Below are 21,987 nucleotides of genomic sequence, written 5' to 3'. Positions count from 1 at the left end.
CATATTCTGACTCTGCATCTTAGAATATGTGAGGTAGAGAAATTGTTTCATTTATGCTGGCTGATTTTTTTTTTTCATATTATAAAAGGAAAGTAAAGCTAGACTACATATTTCCCCCAAATATTTTACGATTCTTGGGAATTTTAAAAGTTCTAAGCTCTTAATTGTTTGACATTGAGGGGTAACATAGAAGCCAGGCTTTAATTACAAGTATTTCTTATAAAATGCCTGAGACTGATCGGGGGCACGTATGTGAAGGAGAGTAAAGTTGGCACACAAAAGGTGGCTTCCTGAAAAAATTAGTCATCGATTATAGACAATTTTCAGAAAGCATCTCTCAGAGGACACATCAGACTAGATATTTGCAAAATATTGGGGATAAACCCTCACGGATATTTAAGTTTTGCCCATCTTGCTAATGATTTCAACTCACTGAACCCAGAGAAGCTAGGCTCTGATGACCAAGTTTACAGTGCCATTGGTTTTGCCAACCAGCACTACTCAACCCTGCCTTCTTTTTTATGGGAGAAATTCTCTGTAGCCTTAAGCACGATGTTTGGCTATAAAGAAACTAAACCAATAGAGTTAAAAATATTCAAAACAAAAATAAAACCCCCACAATGATGCAAAGTACACCTCACAGGGCTTTAACCTATAAGATTATTTAACCAGTAAGATTAAAATTATAAAAAGTTCTTCATGCTAAAAATATAGAGAAAAGACCAAAAACAACACAAAACAAAAAAAGAAACAAGAAGGGAAAAAGCCAAAAATATGATCTTTTTTTCTTTTTAAGATTTTAAAGTAATTTTTAAGTAACCCAACGAAGGTCTCGAACCTACAACCTTGAGATCAAAAGTCGTATGTTCTAGTGAACTAACCTGTCAGGCACCCCTGTGATAATGATTCTTAACCTTGTAAGGGATCATTGACTTCCTGAGAATCTGATGAAAGTTCTCAATTTTCCCCAGAAAAAATTAATGTAAATAAAGGATCCTGCATATAAACATCTATAGGTAAAGACTTACAAAGACATTCAGGAATACAGGTCTAACAATGCCTGCTCTAGAGGAACAAACAAATGAAAGAAAAGCAACTACAAGCCATGACTTCAAGGAAAGCAACAGCACAGGCAGTATAAAGGGACATCTCCTTTGGCAAAAATTCACTAAGAAAAAATAAAAAGGCAAGTTTCCGAACTTTTACACTAAATATCTCATTTACCTCATTACATACTATCCGGTTTCAAAGACAAAATAGCTGAAGTTCTTATCATTTACCTCTGCATATTTCCAAAAGAGTATTTGTAAAGCCATATACACAGAGTACCTCTGAATACCTACTTGTGTTCTCCTTTTCAGTTTGACTTTTCTTTGGAATTCGATATACCTCCTGCAAAAATAAACCAAAAGAAGAGTTGTTAGTATGGAGTGGAAGTGGTGATTGTGTTGAAGCTGATTAATTTCACATGGTGACAAAGAAATAGGAACAAGCTGGTATTTAATTACTCTCCAAAATTTGACTTACATCGAGCTTTAAACAAGGATACTGGTCACTTAAAAACAAGTAAAAACTTGTAGCATTAAGCTACACATATCATACACACAAACATTATGTATAGTATGTTTCATTTTGTTTATTGAACATCTACCAAGAGGCTTATATGATCTCATTAGCCAAGTAGCAGAGTAAGTAACTGGGACATTATATTTCTGGAATATACTTCCGGATAATCTTCCTATCTATATGCTTTCTGCATATAAAATGAAGTCATCCATAGTTGCATTACTGAGAATATTCCTAAGAACAATTCTAACCTCTCACTTGCCATCCCTACTTAAGGGAAGAAGGATTTAATTAGTTAGTTACCCTAAGAACACCTCAGAAAAACTGTATGTATTAAAGACAATGTCTGTTGTTCATATTTTTCTATAAAAGCAAAACCTATTTGGCTAATGGCCAATTGTAATATTTCCTTTCATACTGTTATATTTCCTCTCATATTGTTATTTTAAAAAAGAAAAGCATTAGATCATTGTTGCTCTTGAAACAGCATCTAATAGCATAACAAAATTGTTCTTGACAAATGTAAACTAAGTTTTTAAGCCCTGAATACCTTTTCTTGATATAGAAATTTAAGGCTTAGAACATGTTCTGTTCCCTGACAATCCCTCGCTGTTCTAGTCAACAAGTAGCTCAACATTTCCTTATCCAGTCACCTTGGTAAGTGGGCAAATAGAAAATCCACACATTCTCAATGGTATATCACACGATACTCTCCCTTTAGAGTAATCTCATATTACTGACCATACCCCTATGACCTGGTAATTCCAATTTTTTAGCAATTGTACTCCAAGAAAATCAAAGAACTCCTCTTTCCACATGATTTTTGGTTCTAGCAGTATTTATGGAAAGTAAGAAATAATCTAATACCACACAACTGAGGAAGGGTCAAGATTTAATATTCAGTTGCAACTGAAGATGATAAATACAGACCACAGACATTGGGCAATCTAAATGAACACCGATTTTTTAGGAAAAATCCTTCAACACTCCATGCATGCTGACAAATTACCTAATAAAGATGATGACTGCCACGATTAGATGTGTGCCTATCCTGTGTGTCAGGTTATCATATAAAGCATTTCAAACGCATTATCTTTTTTGAGCTTCAAAACACCTCTATGAGGTAAGTACTATTATCTCCACTTTACAAATGAGAAAACCCACTTTAAAAACTCAGCAACCTGACCAAGGTTATGATGCTATCAGACAGTATGACTCACAGCAATGTTATCTTCTGCACGAGATGACACAGGATATGGCGGACAGTCAGCATTATCTGGGAAGGAGGACCACTTCAGGACTTGAGCATACATGCAGGCGGCATCCTCTATTCCCCCAGCCCCTCTTTCCTATGGAGGACTTCCACTAGAGCTGTGATTCTCAACTCTGGCTGCACAATTAGACCACTCCAGGAAACTTTCATAGAAATACTGTGCCAGACAAATAAAATCTGAAATTCTGAGCATGAGTTCCAGGCATCTACATCATCATCATCATCATCATCATTATTATTATTACTATTATTATTTTTGAAGCTCTCCACAGGATTCTGATGCCTACATGTAGAAGGTTGAGAACCACAGAACTACTAGCTTCTCCTAGCAGCCTTCACTCATTCCTCCTAACAAGGGAGAATTTGACAGAACAAACTGTGTATGGCTGTCCTCAGCTCAAAGCCACGGAGGGATGGCTCCGTGGAGGAATGTCTGGAGTTGTCCAGCTGTCACTGTCTAGCTGTGGGTAACAATGAATCAGGGATAAATACAGTAAGGACAAAGCAGACACTCTTAGTTCTGACTCTTCTGTCCACCCCCAGGAGGTTACCAAACTTGGGGAAAAAGTAAGAATGCTACTTATCAGCACCTACCCACACCATAAGAAAAAACAGGTATTCTATTAATTTTTAAAGGCTTGAAACTGAATGTTGCATTCGGTACTCTGTAAATTTAAGCACTCCAGAAGGCAACATGTTCATTAATAAAGGGTGCTTAGATACAGACACGCATGTCTGTGTCAACTAAGGATTATGCAATATTTCTTTTGCCTCGGGTCTTGGGTTCAAGACTTGGGTCAAGTGTTCATTACAAGCATTTATAGCAATTTATCACACAGACCTCAAGTTTAGAGCAAATGCTAAGTAGAAAATGTATTCCGAAGTTCACAAAATGAATGATCATTACTGACGTGTGACCAAAAGCTACCGACTTTTTACTCTGTGCCTAATACTATGGGAAACAAGTTAAATCAACATGCACCCAAGCACTGAGGAGCTATTAACTTTTCCTCCTCTTCATATAAATAAAGCTGTGTATAAAATTTAAACTGGAAACTCAGATTACCTACTTCAAGGCCCTGAATTTTTCCAAAGTCCCACAACAATGTAACCTGAAAAGGAAGCAGTCATGTGAAGATTACTGTAATAGTTCTTAAAATCATTCTATGTTGTGGATAAACAGCAGTAAATTTAGCTTACATGACAGGGAATGCTGGAATAATGACATACACCTGCAGGCCACTGCTGAAAAATGTTTTTCTGAGTTGGCTTCACTCACATTAACCCTCCACGTAAAACCAGTTTCCTCTGTTAAGGATTCTACTCAAGAGACTGGCATGTTATGAAAGAACACTCAATTGTGAGTAAGGAGGCCTGGTTTTTGGGACTATCCCTGCCCTCAGAGGGACCTAAAAGAATCTGGTTCCCCACCCTACCCTACCTAATATTCTTTACCTATCATGCTGTTTTATTTCTTTGGTGTCTAGGTGCCTCTCCTAAGTAACACACACTCACATGCACTCAAAGCTGTAATTCTTATTTTTTTAAAGTGATATTTTTGAAAAGATTTTATTTATTTGTCAGAGAGAGAGAGTGTATGTGTGTGCAAGAGCAGGGGGAGTGGCAGGCAGAGGAAGAGGGAGAAGCAGGCTCCCTGCCAACCAAGGAGCCCTGTGTGGGACTCAATCCCAGGCCTCTGGGATCGTGACCTGAGCCAAAGGCTCAACCAACTGAGCCACCCAGGTGTCCCTCAAAGCTATAATTCTTAAGGGCTAAGACTGTCTTACTCTGCTGTATCTCTAGCACCAAGAAAATGTCTGACACACAGGCAACACTCAACTACTTGTTCAGTGGACCAGTAAGTGAAATTCTACTCATAATTTGCAGAAATCACCATGAAGTGCTAAATAACTTCAAAGTACTACACAGCTTGCTTTTTAAAAATCACTACTTCTATACCTTCATTCTCTCATCCCTCGTAAGAATGCTGTTTATGGGCCTTTATATATAACCACAAACACGTTTGTGGGGTTGTATTTCCAGGATCAGATTAATACCTGTGCCTCTGCAACATTTTGAATTCTCATCAATGCTTAGAACAGCCCACCCTTGGTCAATTAATCATTCCTCTTCAAAGGCTCAAAATCAATCTTCAGAAATTATTTGATAAACACTGAATCACTGATAAGCTCATACACAAGCAATGCATCCAATATCCCCTTTATAAAAGTATGTAAATATGTGTGGAGTTGTTTTTAATTTGTAGAGACAAAGACAGCACGAGTTCTTTGATGGTTATTTGTGGAAATCTGGTATGCTCATTTATATAACAAATATTTAGGTACAAACTAGGTGTTAAACGCATATTATCAAGAGTCTCCTACTTTCAAATACTGGAGATACCTAGGAACAGCCACTAAGAGGTTCACAGGCCAACAATGGTGGCTGGCAATTCTTTTACTGTGTGCCATGTCCTTTAACTGCATTCTCATATACTCTTACACTGCTAAGGCTGACTTGAAAGAAAATAAAATTTAAAGGTGGAAGGTCTTTATACCTAATTCATACAGTAGGTTCTCTATTTTTTAATAAACACTTGCCAGCCATCCCACTTCTGAGCATATATACAAAGAGAATGAAAACAGGATCTCCAAGAGAGCTGCACTCCCATATTCATGGCAGCATCACTCACACTAGCCAAGATATGCAAACAACTGTCAACAGATGAATGGAGAAGATGTACTGTATAAGTATATGACGTGATATTATTCAGTCATGAGAAAAAAAGATATCTTGCCATTTATGACGACATGAACGAACCCCAAGGATATTATGCTAATGAAATAGTGAGGATGGAGAGAAACTGAAAACCTTATATGCCACTGAAAGGGATGTAAAATGGTACAGCTATCATGGAAAAGGGCCTGGCAGTGCCTCAAACGTTAAATATGGAGTTACCATGATTCAAAAAATCCATGCCTAGATACATACCCAAGAGAAATGAAAACCAGTATTCACACAAAAGTTTGCAAATAAATATTCATAACTGTATTATTCCTAACATTCAAAAAAGTAGAAACAACACAAATGTCTATCAGCTAACAAATGGATAACAAAATGGTTAAAAAATATCTATACAAGGGAATATTATTCAGCTATAAAATGAAATTAAGTACTGATAAATGGTACGACACAGATGAATCCTGAAAACATTACGCTAAATAAAAACCAAAAAGAAAAGGCCTTTATTATAGGATTCCACTTATCCTTGTTCACAGACTGTGCAAATTCACCAACTCACTAAAACTTCTTTGTAATCCTCAAATCAACACGTCAGAAAAAACATCACTAATTCTTCCCCCCAAAGTTAAGACCATCACTTGTGTATTTTGATACACTTTTTCTAAATAATGCCTGATAACATGATGCAACACTTTATTCCCCAGTCTCTCAGAATCCTCTCATTACTCTTTTTGGAAATGCTTCTAGTACACTCATACCCTTGTATATTTTCTTTCCAACTTTTTAAATATCATTTTCACTGACTTTATGAAATCAATGCATTATTTTATAACAGCTCTACACTACATTTGTACTGCATTGTCCAATTTTTATAACAGTGAGACTTTAGCTAAGAAGGACAACACTTCAGATAAAGACAGATGCTAATGTTAACAGAGGTGGGATATTTAGATGACAATTTTTTAGTGTTCAGCTCATTAATTAATGTTTTTTGTCATAATGTTTGTTTCTCTAAGCAATCTTGAAACTGAATATTAAGATACTGACAGAACACCATATATTTGTGTATCTGTGTGTACATATATATGAATGTGGACTTACATATTTAATTACATGTGATGGAGCAGCTTTTCCAAGGTAAATGAATGAAAATGATTTCAAAAAACCCCCATCAAGTGGCAGGATATAAAATCAATGCACAGAAATGAGCTGCATTTCTACACACCAACAAGAGGACAAAACAAGAAGAGACAATCCCATTTACAATTCCACACAAAACCAAAAGATGCCTAGGAATAAATCTAACCAAACAGGGGAAGAATCTGTACTCAGAAAACTATAGAATACTCATGAAAGAAATTGAGGAATACACAAAGAAATGGAAAACGTTCCATACTCATGGATTGGAAGAACAAATATTGTGAAAATGTGTAGACTACCTAGAGCAATCTACACAGTTAATGCAATCCTTATCAAAATACCATCAACTTTTCTCACAGAAATGGAACAAATAATCCTAAAATTTGTATGGAACCAAATAAGACCCTGAGTAGCCAGAGGAATGTTGAAAAAGTAAAGCAAAGCTGGTGGCATCACAATTCTGTACTTCAAGTTCTATTACAAAGATGTAACCCTCAGGACAGTATGGTATGGGCCCAAAACAGAACACAGATCAATGGAACAGAATAGAGAGCCCAGAAATGGATCCTCAACTCTATGGTCAACTTATCGTTTTTTTTTTTTGTTTTTTTAGAAAAAGAAAAAAAAAAGATTATTTATTTGAGAGACAGAGATCATAAGTAGGCAGAGAGGCAGGCAGAGAGAGAGGAAGGGAAGCAGGCTCCCCACTGAGCAGAGAACCCGATGCGGGGCTTGATCCCAGGACCCTGGGATCATGACCTGAGCCGAAGGCAGAGGCTTTAATCCACTGAGCCACCCAGGCACTCCCAGTCAACTTATCTTTGACAAAGCAGTAAAGAATGTCCAATGGAAAAAAGACAGTCTCTTCAACAAATAGTGCTGGGAAAATTGAACAACCATATGCAGAAGAATGAAGGTGGACCATTTCCTTACACCACACACAAAAACAGACTCAAAATGGATGGAGACAGGAATCTACCAAAATTCTCAAAGAGAACACAGGCAGAAACCTCTTCAACTTCAGCCACAGAAACTTCTTCCTAGACACGTGGTCAACTGCAGGGGAGGCGGGAGCAAAAATGAACTACTAGGACTTCATCAAGATAAAGGGCTTTTATGCACAACAAAGGAAACAGTCAACAAAATCAAAAGACAACTGACAGAACGGGAGAAGGTATTTGCAAATAACCTATCAGATAAAGGGCTAGTAGTATCCAAAATATACAAAGAACTTATCAATCTCAATACCCAAAGAACAAATAATCCAATCAAGAAATAGGCATAACACGTGAACAGACAATTCTGCAAAGAAAACATCCAAATGGCCAACAGACACATGAAATAGTCCTTAACATCACTTGGCATCAGGGAAATACAAATCAAAACCACAATGAGATACCACCTCACAGTGGTCAGAATGGCTAAAACTATCAAGTCAGGAAAAGACAGATGTTGGCGAGGATATGGAGAAAAGGGAATTCTCCTACAACTGTTGGTGGGAATGCAAGCTGGTGCAGCCACTCTGAAAAACAGTATGGAGGTTCCTCAAAAAGCTGAAGATAGACTACCCTACAATCCAACAACTGCACCACTAGGTATTTACCCCAAGATACAAATGTGATCCGAATAGGCAGGTGTACCCCAATGTTTATAGCAACAATGTCCACAACAGCCAAATTATGCAAAGAGCCTAGATGTCCATTGACAGATGAATGGATAAGGATGTGGTGTGTATATATATACAACAGAATATTATGCAGCCATCAAAAATTGAAATCTTGCCATTTGCAACAACATGGATGGAACTAGAGGGTATTATGCTGAGCGAAATAAGTCAAACAGAGGAAGACAATTATCATATGATCTCATTAATATGTGGCATCTGAGAAACAAGGCAGAGGATCATACGGGAAGAGAGGAAAAAATGAAACAAGACAAAACCAGAGAGGGAGACAAACCATAAGAGACTCTTAATCTCAGGAAACAAACTAAGGGTTGCTAGAGTGGAGAGGGGTGGGAAGAAGGGGTGGCTGGGTGATGGACACTGGGGAGGGTATGTGCTATGGTGAGTGCTGTGAATTGTGTAAGACTGATGAATCACAGACCTGTACCCCTGAAACAAATACTACATTATATGTCAGTTAAGGAAACCCACCATATACCAGGATTTTAAGGCCTTCATGAAGCAAACATACCCAACATTTATCTGGATTTACTGAACACTGAAAATTTAGAAAAAGAGGTAAAAACTTAGAGAAACATACATTAAGAAACATACAACTGGGGTGCCTGGGTGGCTCAGTGGGTTAAGCCGCTGCCTTCGGCTCAGGTCACGATCTCAGGGTTCTGGGATCGAGTTCCACATCGGGCTCTCTGCTCAGCAGGGAGCCTGCTTCCCTTCCTCTCCTCTCTGTGATCTCTTTCCTTCCTCTCTCCTACTGTGATCTCTCTCTGTCAAATAAATAAATAAAATCTTAAAAAAAAAAAAAGAAACATACAACTTTGGGTAAGACGATATGACCGTTTCATGGAATCTGATTCATAATTCTATACACTAGTTTAAAGATTAAAAATCAGGGTGCCTGGGTGGCTCAGTCAGTTAAGCATCTTACTCTTAGTTTTGGCTCTGGTTGAGACCTTAGGAGTTGTGGGATCAAACCCTGCGTTGGGCTCCATGCTCAGCAGGTAGTCTGCTTGGGATTCTCTCTCTCCCTCTGTCCCTCCCCCTGCTTCTGCAGGCTCTCTCAAATAAATAAGTAGATAGATAGAAAATAAAGACTAAAAATCCATTTTCTCAACAACAAAATTTAAAAAGTGAACATAAAACATGTTTATGGCCCTCTGCTACCCTACGGCCCAAACAAAGAAAAAATATTACTGGAAAAATACTGCTGCTATGTACACTAGCTCTTGGGGAAAAAGGAGCCAGGGTACAAATCAGCACAAACTCTGTGAAAAACTTGCAGTGATAATGGCTCTATAACCAGATATAGCTTTCTTTAACAGAAGGAAGAACTGTTAACTCCTATCATGTCCTTGTACAGCATTTAAGAGTCTGTGGTTTTACCTCACAAACTGTATTACAAATGGTAGCAGAGGGGTCTCCATTAGGTCACAGAGATCTTGAGATCTGACTACAAAGAAAATTTAGAGGAGAACATAAATGTCTGGAGATTTCATAAAATCACACACATAAGAGGGGCAGAAGAAGGGAGAGTGAAGAAAAAGTGGAGTAGAATAATTTTATTTATTCTTTGAAACCCCTGAAGATACTCTTCTAACTTCAGACAACTGTGCTCCCATGAAATGAAAGATGTTAAGACTGAATTTCTGTTTTCACCCCCTCAGACAAATGGGCAAAACATATGGTCACAGTTCTTAAAATAGGAAACAGAAATATAAAAGATACTCAACACTTCATGCATAAGAGACATGCAAATTAAAACTACAATAATATTCTATTTCTATCAGTCCATCCAAGATAAAGTTAGACAATACTTGAGTTGGCCAGGGTGTAGTAAAATATGCACCCTTATGCATATATATTACTGATGAGAGTTAAATTGGTATAACTATAAAAATCAATTTGGAAATAACTATTAACCACAGATAACACAGACCAGGACTCAGATATACCACTTTTAGTAATCTATCCAACATGTATATTCCAAACACTTGTATATGTGAATGTATCTGAATGACCTACATAAAAGTTCCACACTAAGCTAAAGAAAGGAATCAATTACAATGGCCAAAGTAGAGACGGATAAATATGATTAACAGGAGACTGATTACGCCATATCTTTACAATAAAGTACCACGCAGCTATGAAAACTAAATTCTTTAAAACCTGGTCTATAAAACAAACTTCATAATGTATTAAATAAAAAACAAGGAGCTCAATAGTGCTGCCAGCTTTAAAACAAAAAAAACAAACAAAAAACAAACGACTAAATACATGCACACAGCATGCACAAATTATCTCTGGAAGGTTATACAAGAAGTTGGTTGTGCTGGCTGACTTCAGGGAACAAGACAGAGGGAAGGGCCAGGAGCAAAACATTTTATCTCTATGCTTTTTGAATTTTGTATCATGTACAGGAATAGCCTATTTAAAATTTTAAATGAGAAGAAAAAAAGGTTAATATGCCTCAGAAGAAGCCCTCAACAAAATACCAAAAGACTCAGCACATTATGGCTGTACTCATAGTAAAGAACAGTACCTGAGTGTTCTGAGGTCTCAGGCAGCGAGGCCTAAGAAATTGAAGACTCTGGGGCACCTGGGTGGCTCAGTGGGTTAAAGCCTCTGCCTTCGGCTCAGGTCATGATCCCAGGGCCCTGGGACTGAGCCTCGCATCCGGCTATCTGCTTAGCGGGGAGCCTGCTTCCCTTCCTCTCTCTCTGCCTGCCTCTCTGCCTACTTGTGATCTCTGTCAAATAAATTTAAAAAAAGAAAAGAAACTGAAGACTCTCAAAACAACTTCTAAATGCTGCTCTTCAGCAAGTGCCATACTTTAAAAGCCCTCCTAGGTCACTGCCATTCACTTTAAACTTGTCCCCCCAGGTCCTCCTTCTTTTCCAGCCTTACCCAGCTTGACTCTAATTCAAAGAATGTATCCTAACAATGCTTAGTTTTATTCAACATACACCTAAACATGCTGTGTTTACACTAAATACTATAGCACAAGGTGAACAGCAGAGCCAAGTTCCTGTTTTCAAGGCCTCCCTAGCCCAATAGCAAATGTGTGTGTAGAAAAATAAGTGTTTTCATGCTGATAAATAATAACTGAAGAATAATCAAGGTCATGGTGATTAAATGTTTCTCAATTTCAAAGTTCTGTTTTCCAGGCAAATTAATTCCAAATCTAAGATTTTTCTTTACACCTTTGAAATTTAACTACCTCTTCTGTAATCTTTCTAATTAAAACCTAAAAATCACCATAGCCCTCCAAATGACTGCTTGGAGTTCTGAGTTGCACTGGTCAATGCAGCACTGCAGTGAAGAGTACGTGGTCGTTATTTAACACAGTAGTAGACGTCTCAGCATCAGCAATCAGACAAGAGTAAGGAATGAAATGTATCCGAATTGGTGAGGAAGACATAAAACTTTCACTATACACAGATGACATGGTACTATATATAGAAAACTTTAAATACTTCACCAAAAAAAAACTACTAGAATGATAAATGAATTCAGTAAGGCTGCAGGATACAAAATCAACATACAGAAATCTACAGCATTTTTATATACCAATAACAAAGCAACGGAAAGAGAAATTAATAAAGTAATCCCATTTATAACTGCACCAAAGAGAATAAAATACCCAGGAATAAACTTAATAACCAAGGAGGTAAAAGACCTGTACTCTGAAAACTGTAAAACATCCATGAAAGATATTGAAGACAACACAAACTAGTAGGTATTTCATGCTCACGGGCCAGAAGAATAAATACTGTTAAAATGTCCATACTACCAGCAGCACCTGGGTGGTTCAGTGCATTAAAATGTCCATACTACCAAAAGCAATCTACAGATTTAATGTAATCTTTATCAAAATGCCAGCAACATTTTTCACAGAACTAGAACAATCCTAAAATTTGTATGGAACCAGAGAAGACTCTGAATAGCCAAAACAATCTTGGGGCGGGGGAAGGGAAACAAAGCTGGAAGTATCAGAATTCCAGATTTCAAGTTACAAGTCTGTAGTAATCAAAACAGTATGGTATTGGCACAAAAACAGGCACACAGATCAATGAAATAGAAAAGAAATCCCAGAAATAAACCCACATTTATATGGTTGATTAATTTTTAACAAAGGAGGAAAGAATACACAATGGGAAAAGATAGCCTCTCCAACAAATGGTATTGAGAGAACCAGACAGCTAAATGCAAAGTATTCAAACTGGACCACTGATTATACCACACACAAAGATAAATTCAAAATGGATTAAGGACCTAAATGTGAGACCTGAAACCATAAAAATTCTAGAGGAAAACATAGGCAATAATTTCTCTGACACTAGTCGTAGCAACACTTTTCTAAATAGGTCCTCTACTGAGGCAAACAAAAGCAAAAATTAACTACTGGGACTTCATCAAAACAAAAAACTGCACAGGGTGAAGGAAATAATCAACAAAACTAAAAGGCAACCTATGGAATGGAAGAAGATATTTGCAAATGACATATCTGTTAAAGGGTTAGTATCCAAAATATATTAAGAATTTATATAACTCAACACCACAAAAACAAATAATCAAGTTTAAAAATGGCAGGGGCACCTGGGTGGCTCAGCTGGTTAAGCGATTGCCTTCAGCTTGGGTCATGATCCCAGGGTCCTGGGATCAAACCCATGTCAGGCTCTCTCCTCAGTGGGGAGCCTGCTTCTCCCTCTCCCTTTGCCTGCCACTCTGCCTTGTTTGTGCTCTCTCGCTCTATCTGTCAAATAAATAAATAAAATCTTAAAAAAAAAAAAAAGTTTAAAAGGGGGCAGAAGACATGAACAGACATTTCTCCAAAGACATTACTCATCATCAGGGAAATGCAAATCAAAACCACAATGAGATATCACCTCACACCTGTCAGAAAAGCTAAAATAAAAAACACAAGAAATGAGTGTTGGTGGGGCACCTGGGTGGCTCAGTCAGTTAAGTGTCTGCCTTCAGCTCAGGTCATGATCTCAGAGTCCTGGGATCAAGCCCCACGTGGGGCTCCCTGCTCAGCAGGGAGTCTGCTTCTCACACACCCTGTGCCTCCCACTTATGCTCTCTTTCTCAAATAAATAAAGCCTTAAAAAAAAAAAAAGAAAGAAAGAAAGAAAGAAATGAGTGTTGGGGAGGATATGGGGAAAATAGGAACCCTCCTGCACTGTTGGTAAGAATGCAAACTGTTACAGCCACTGTGGAGACAGTACAGAGCTTCCTTAGAAAGTTAAAAATGAACTACCCTACAATCCAGCAATTGCACTACTGGGTATTACCCAACGAATACAAAAACACTAGTTTGAAGGGATATATAACCTCTATGTTTACAATTATGGAAGCAGCCCGCGTCAATCAACAGATGAATCGATAAAGAAGATGTAGTGTATATATACAATAGAATACTATTCAGTCATAAAAAAATGAAATCTTGCCATTTGCAACAACATGAATGGAGCTAGAGTATAATGCTAAGCGAAATAAGCTAGTCAGAGAAAGATAAAAACGGTATGATTTCACTTATATGTGGAATTTAAGAAACAAACAAATGAGCAAAGGAGAAAAAAAGTGGGGGAGAGAGAGACCAAGAAACAGACTCTTTCTATAGAGGACAATCTGATGGATACCAGAAGGGTAGAGTAGGTAGGAGGATGGGTGAAATAGGTCATGGGGATTAAAGAGTACATTTACCATCATGAGCCCTGAGTATGGAAGTGTCCAATCACCATACTGTATACCTGAAACTAATATAACACTGTAATGTTAACAACACTGGAGTTAAAATTAAAAACTTAAAAAAAAAATTTTAAAAGGAGTAGGCTGTCAACCCAGCACTACAGTTAAGAGTAGGAACCCCCCTCCCTTGGTGCCCAAATCATCTATCTAGAAAATACTTTTGGGACCACAGCTCATTCCTTCCCCAACTTACACATATACACATCCCTGTTTGAAAAACTACTCATATTTATGAGCCCCTGCCCCCACAAAATCCAAGCTTTGCTTATAATTTCAGGGGTCCTGAAAATCCCGAATTTCAATCATAGATCACAGATTGACAACCTCTGCAGCACTGAGAAGAAAAAGATATTGAACAAAACACTAAAATGGTAGTTTCTATGATTGCAGAATGAATTTGAACTTATTACAGTTTCTAAATCAGAAGCAGATTAAGAGAAATCTGAAGTATTCACCAAAGATACATAATTATGTGAATTGCCTAGCAAGGATATAGAAATCACTACTCACTGAAACAGAAAAAGGAATGGAAAGAATATGGGATTTAAATCAGAAGACTTGAGTCAATTTTCAGCTCTGTCACTCAAAAGATAAGTCACAATCTCAGGGCATACAAACAGCACCATTTACTTCACAGGGTTATAAAAATCATATGACACGCAGGCAAATGTTTTCTGATCACCTATCAAGTAAAATACACAAACCACGGATTCAATAAGCAGCGTGATACCATGGTAAAAGACTGACCCTCCTCACGTCTTCATTCAAAGATTTATGAAGTGCCGAAGGACATATCAGGCTCTCACAGTACCTTGGGGAAACCTGAGTGAACAAGACAGAAGTGTTCTCTGCCCTCACACTCTGTACAAGCATGAAATGTTACATGCTATGGCTGGAAAAGATGTTATGAGTGCGTATATAGAAAGGGCAGAATAATCTTAGAGGAATGAGAATGGCTTTCTGGGGGTAAAGGATGAAACTTTAACAAGAGACATCTAAACAAATGTGTTTTCGGGTCGCCTGGGTGGCTCAGTGGCTTAAGGCCTCTGCCTTCAGCTCAGGACATGATCCCAGAGTCCTGGGATCAAGCCCCGCATCAGGCTCTCTGCTCAGCGGGAAGCCTGCTTCCCTTCCTCTCTCTCTGCCTATCTGTGATCTCTGTCAAATAAATAAATAAAATCTTTAAAAATACACATATATATTTTTAAAAAGACAGTGTTTTTCACAGCTGAGCAAATGTGTTTGTGTGTATATGAACATTATTAGCACAGACCCACTGGTAAGTCAGAATGGCTTGAGGTGATATGGCGTAAATGAGTAACTATGCCATGGTATGCAAGCCTCGTAAGAAAAATGGACCTCATGGAGCAGTGTAATGAGGAACCATTTAAAAGCTTTAAATGGGACAGTGACATGAACAGATATGCAGTTCCGAAAGAAAAAAATGTAGGGGGCATATAGTAGTCATTCACTATTATTAAGAGGTATTATTATAACCCCTATTTAAAGATACCATAATAAAAGTAACCCTTACTCTAAAAATCAAAAAATGGTCCCAGCCCTGGAAGATGTCAAGGTCCAGTGAGGGGAATAAGCATCTGAACAACTAACTTTAGTAGTACAGACACACAGAAAAGGACAAAGCATCACAAGGGGTGAACTGCAACTCCAGATAAAGGACAATTTTAAAAAGGAAAGAATGAAAAGAGATGATATTCCAAGCAAAAAGAACAGCATATACAAGGACACTGAACGGTGAGTATGTATGAACAGCCTGATGTGACTCATGCACTGAATGTGTAAGAAACACTGCTGGGCACGAAAGTTAGATAAACACAGAAGTACCTCCCAAGCCATACACTAAAGGCTCTATAATTAACAGAAGTCTCTGTGATGCTACAAGAGGCTCCTACTGATCATATCTGTGTTTTTAAAAAGATAACATCGAAGTTTAATAAAGGATAACATGAAGAGGGAAAGAATGTAACAGGAGGTTGTTACAACCATTCTAGCAAGAAATGACAGGAGCTTGAATTAAAAATGGCTAAGAGGAGACACTGTGACCTATTTAACATAGGACAAAAGAAATCTCAGGTGCTCCAAAAAATACCAGTTTTTTAAAATTTTAATTTTATTTATTTGACAAGAGAGATAGAGCAAAAGTAGGCAGAGAGGCAGGCAGAGCTTGGAGAGGGAAAAGCAGGCTCTCCGCTGAGCAGGGGAATTCCATGTGGGGCTCGATTCCAGGACCCTAGAAACATGATCTGAGCTAAAGGCAGATGCTTAACCGACTGTGCCACCCAGGCACGCTGAAATATCACCTTCTAAGGGAAGGCAGAATAAGAATGATCAGGAAGAGGCATGGGGAAATCAAATGATTCAGCAGAGGGTGTAGTCTCAGACTAACAGAAGGAAAGACAAGGAAATTTCAAGTACATGTTCACACATTTACTCATATATAGAAAAACACACATACATATATACATGTAAATATATACATATGTATATGCATGGATCTATAAATACATGTGTGTATATTTATATACATGTATGCATATAAATATGGATATATTTACAGTCTGCTGACAGCTCCTACAAGCCATGCCCCAGTAGCAAAGACGACTTCATCTAAAGCCCAGATTTGGTTTCTAAATATCATTTTCCATTACAGGAACCTGAGCTTCTTGGACAAATGGCCAATGCCAGGGTAAGGGAAAATATATGATAAGCCTGGAAAGGCATACTGTACCAGATTAAAAAAAACTAATGGCGACATATCGAAATCACACAGAAAAGAACTTAAAGGGTCTCACACTGGCCAAACGAGGACAATTTAAGCAAATACATAATGAAATTAATGGGTCGCAATACACTGTATAAAACAAGAATCCATGAGGCTCTGCAGCATAACTTGGGTATTGGAGATGCTGTGGTTGTCACACTCTACAAGATAGGTTTCCCTGAAACTGCCAGTTCTTGGAGAACTCATTAAATTGAGGTTGCTCCAACCAGATCTGCAGTTGGTAGATTTAAAGCAAATCTTGTTTTTGAGGAGACTCAGAAGAAGCTTTAAGAGGAAGAGGAGCAATCTGGGAAGAAATTAGTGTTATTCTTGCCTTTAAGGTGAAAGATGGCCCTGGGGGTAAAGAAAACACCAGCTCCATACCTATTGTGGGGCTTGAACTCACGAACCTGAGATTGAGATTTGCATGCTCCACTGACTGAACCAGACTGGTGCCCTGAGATTTGTTTTTACATGGTTGTGACCAATTCTGTTCTTCCTAAATTCTGGGTGAACAGAGCCTAATGGTATATTACTGCTTTGATGAATTGCATACAACAGAGAATATTACAAAACTAATACGGTAATTATGGTTTGGATTAAAACTGAGTTTCAGAATAAAACTGGGAGAAGCAAAATCTAAAAGCTATGTAAACAAAAGCTCTCAATTTGCTTATAAAGTATATTTAAGGATCATTCTGCTGAAGATTCAATTTAAGTTTTCCTTGAGAAAACTAGGGAAGAAACACCAGTAGCTAGCTGGTAATTAGCATGGTGCACTTAATGTTCTTCATCTACTCTCCATTAATAGTTTTTTTTAAATTCTGTATTAAAATGTTTAAAAGTTGGGGCACCTGGGTGGCTCAGTGGGTTATGCCTCTGCCTCAGGTAACGATCTCAGGGTCCTAGAATCAAGCCAGGCATTGGGCTCTGCTCAGCAGGAAGCCTGCTTACTCCCCTCCCCCACCATCCTTTGCCTACTTGTGATCTCTGTCAAATAAATAAATTAAATCTTAAAAAAAAAAAAGATGTTTAAGAGAAAACCTTTAAATATTGCATTACATGCCATCAAGTGGTATTTTCTTCCCAAATCAAAATAAATGTGATCAGAGTTTGGGGGGAAAATATCTATAGCTGAACACAGGCCTATTTTTAAAATAAAAAAAAATTTTTTTAATGGGTTTCCTTCTTGAAAAATCAGTGTAGTTTTGTTGTTAAAAATTAATGAACAGGGGTGCCTGAGTGGCTGAATTGGTTAAACATCCAACTCTCAATCTCAGCTGAGGTCTTGATCTCAGTGTTGCCAGTCTAAGCACTGCACCCCCCCCCAAAATTAAATGAACAAAAAAAATTTGCTCTGAGATCCACTTTTTAAATTATAATCTCATATTTAACTAAATGTGTAAAGCTCTCAGTCCTTTGTGATAATTTTCGTTCTTCATAAGTTTAATTATCCATATTTATCTTTCTTCCTAGTTCTCCTAATGCTGATGTGTAAGATACAGGGTAAAATAATGCTTTTGGAATAATGTTTAATAGAAAACTAAAATAGCAACACACACACACACACACACACAAAACAAATAACCAAGAATCCATGAGTCTAAACTTAAATTAATCAACAAGTAAGAACCACATGGGAGAGCAGGAAAAGCTCTTGTTTACAAGAGGGTCAACCAAAACATACAGAAGTTAAAGTAAAGAGGGTTAGAAATCACCACTTGGCAACCATCATAGTTTTAAGTGATTCAGGCAAATTCACCAGACGTTGAAACTAATGAATAAATTTGATAAAAAACAGAATATTTACATACTTCCAAAGGTGTTCCTCTATGATACTTTTTAATTATAAGGAGAAAAGAGTAACTTGACACTGGGAAAACCTGGCAGACACCATCTTAACGAAGTGATCAAAGCTGACAATGCCAATAATGGGACAAATCAACATCATATGGACACAATTTAATACTCCTCACAAAACGTATGACCTGAATCCAAAAGAAAACTTCAGATAAGCCCAAGCTGAAGAATATTCTAAAAAATTCAAAAATATTTAAAAAATTTGAAGTTTATAAAAAGCAAAGAAAGACTGAGGAACTATTAAAGAGATACAACTCAATGTAACACTTTAGCTCAGATTCTGGATCGGAACTTTTTTTTTCTTTTTTTCTGCTATAGAACACATTAGGTATACAATTGGTAAAATCTGAATGAGATCTGCTGGTCAGATAATAGTATTAAGTCACTGTATTTTGCTGGTTTTGATAAATATATTCTAATCATAAAGAAAAATGTCCTTGTTTTTTTACAAAATATACACTAAAATATCTAGGGGCAATGGGCATCATATCTGTAACTTATTCCTTAAAGTTAAAAAAAAAAATTAAGAGAAAATGATGAAGAAATTTGGTAAAATGTTGACACTGGGGTATCTGAGTAAAGGGATAAGAGGAATTTTTAGCTGACTTTTTTCTGCATTTGTCCCGAAAATGTATATACCATGCAGAATACACAGAATAGTATTCTTACAGTTTTCCTGTAAGTCTGAAATTACACAAGTAAAAGTTAACAATATTAAGAAGGAAAATCTATACATTTTTATTATGGTTACATATAAGATTAGATTACACCAACTTATCTATACTCAGAAAGTCCCTTAAGTTTCCAACTAACCTGATCATGGTCCTGAGGAAAAAACAATACTTTTTAAAGGTCTCTTGGCCCAGTAGTTCTATCATATATATCCTCTCCCATTTCTCAGTCTTACATCCAAATCATTTAAAGTAACTTTCCCTAAACAGAGTCAAGACTTTTTAAAAAAAAATACTTCATGAGGTATAGAAACATGATCATTATGTCTTTAGGGAAACAGAATTAAGACGTCATCTCAAAGGATAAACTGTCAAAATGACTTCACTCAAAATCAGAATGTTTTGGGGTGCCTGGGTGGCTCAGTCAGTTAAGCACCTGCCTTTGTCCTGGGATTAAGCCCCACATCAGGCTCCCTGCTAGCGGGGAGCCTGCTTCTCCCTCTCCCCCTGCTTGTGTGCTCTCACCCTCTCTCTGTCAAGTAAATAAATAAACTTTTTTTTTTTTAATCAGAATGTTTCATAGCAGCCAGGCTCTGAACTTTACCGTTTAGATCACTTATTGGCAAACTTTTTCTGTAAAGGACAAGATAGTAAATATCTCAGGCTTTGTTGGCCATTCAGTCTCTGAGGCAACTACTCAACTCTACCCCTGCAGTGCAAAAGCAGCCATAGACAATATGAAAATAAATGAGTATGGCTCCGTTCCCAAAAAATTTTACAAAAACAAGCAGTAAGGCAGATGTGGCCAACCCCTGATTTAGATGAAAGGATTTATCTGATAATAACAAAAGGGACTACCAATAAGTTTTAGACCAGGTTGGTCTTTTACCAAGTCTGATACTTACAAAAAAATTTCAATGAAGTAGTATCAAAAACCATGTTCTTTAGGGGCAAATTTTAAAAAGGATAATATTGATCCTTACGGATACAGAATAATCTCAATGAAGGATTTTGAAATTTACTACAGAAATCCAGGGAACATAATTTCATTTTGAAATGTTGCATAGCAGACTCCACATACAGTATTTGTTACAGACTAAGATCCCAGTAGTGACTCAAAACTTTTTCAACTCTGTATTTTATTTAAACTTTCTACAAAGAGTTTAATGCTTAACTTTCCTGGCAAATAATACGTTTGTTGAATTAAAGATAATGTCTTGAGATAAATATGAATAAAATAGGAGTAAGGATATCATTAAGGGCGCCTGGGTGGCTTAGTCAGTAAATTGTCTGCCTTCAGCTCAGGTCATGATCCCAGGACAGGGATCAAGTCCTGCATTGGGCTCCCTGCTCAGCAGGGAATCTTCTTCTCTCTCAACCCCTCTCCACTCCTTGTGACTTCTCTCTCTCTCAAATATATAAAATCTTAAAAAAAAAAAAGTATCATTAAGAATAGTGCAACTTGGGGCACCTGGGTGGTTCAGTCTGTTGAGCATCTGCCTTCAGCTTAGATCATGATCCCAGAGCCCTGGGATCAAGCCCAGTGTTGGGTTCTCTGCTCAGTGGGGAGCCTGCTTCTCTCTCACCCTCTGCCTTCTACTCCCCCTGCTTGTGCTGTCAAATAAATTTGAAAAAAAAGAATAGTCCAACTTATCGCATTTACAGAATGTTGCCCCTAAATCATCTAATCCAGGTGTATTATAACTACCCAGATCTCTTTATAAGGAGAAATGCACATCCTGTAATCTCAGTATTTACAAGAGAGGCTCTGGAATCACTAGCCATCATAATCTACTGGGTATTTAACTGAAACAAAAACTGCCAAATTCATGGGAACCTTACCTCTTCTTCTCATGATCCAAATGAATGAAGACTTTTCCAGTCAAATTATAATTAATCACCACTTAAAATCAGCTGTTTTGCCCTGTGAAGTCTAGGGTAGATTTTCAGCATGAGGGGTGATGTACAATAATTCCTTTTGCGAACAGAAATATATGCACATGTCCCTGCTGAAAATGTAGCCTGGTAAATCTGCATGTGAAAATGAATCCATGCTTATGTGTAGCAATGTGTTAGGTGATGTTTCTTGTTGAGGTCTACTTTAGGAGTCAAAATGTGTAAGCCCTGTGAAGCCAAGGCAGCAGTCCTGTGTATAGAGGTATAGAAAAAGTAGCTCACTTAATCCTTTCTCGCCAGGAGTCGGGATTTTCCCAGAACGACATCCATTGTCGGCAATGGACGCACCAAAATAACGCCGGCGCCAGTGAGTTAACCACCTCTGTCCTCTTTTCACCTATTATATTTTTCATGCATCATCCAACTTCCCAACCATCTTCCTGTTTCTTCACAGAATGCACGCTAGGTTCTTGTTTTTCTTCAGCACGAAGTTGAAAATGGAGTTGAGAAAAGGAGACACATGGTCAGCTGGTGATGTTAACAAGCTCCTTGCTGCCCTGAGAAGCTAGATGGAAATGGTTCAAGTTACAAGGGGGATCATCATCAGATCTGGGAGGACAAA

General features: G+C 37.6%; 1 protein-coding gene across 6 annotated transcripts in view; it reads right to left on the bottom strand.

Annotated features, from left to right (window-relative positions):
• Window positions 1–21,987, bottom strand: part of SETD2 (SET domain containing 2, histone lysine methyltransferase) — a 125,840-nt gene that overhangs the window by 38,166 nt on the left and 65,687 nt on the right. For 4 of the 6 annotated variants that reach the window (XM_045080617.1, XM_045080615.1, XM_045080605.1 and 1 more), the window contains exon 13: window positions 1,344–1,392. In XM_045080617.1, the coding sequence (XP_044936552.1) occupies window positions 1,344–1,392 (49 nt within the window). Of the gene's footprint in view, window positions 1–1,343; window positions 1,393–21,744; window positions 21,931–21,987 lie in introns of those variants that run through there. The other 2 variants (XR_006606955.1, XM_045080619.1) reach the window with 2 other exon arrangements.

Source organism: Mustela putorius, unplaced genomic scaffold, assembly GCF_011764305.1.
Source record: "Mustela putorius furo isolate JIRA1106 unplaced genomic scaffold, ASM1176430v1.1 tig00000095_pilon_pilon_pilon, whole genome shotgun sequence".
In the NCBI taxonomy this organism is placed as follows: domain Eukaryota; kingdom Metazoa; phylum Chordata; class Mammalia; order Carnivora; family Mustelidae; genus Mustela; species Mustela putorius.
Note: the sequence above shows the minus strand (reverse complement) of the source record. Positions and strands in the feature narration are given on the sequence as shown.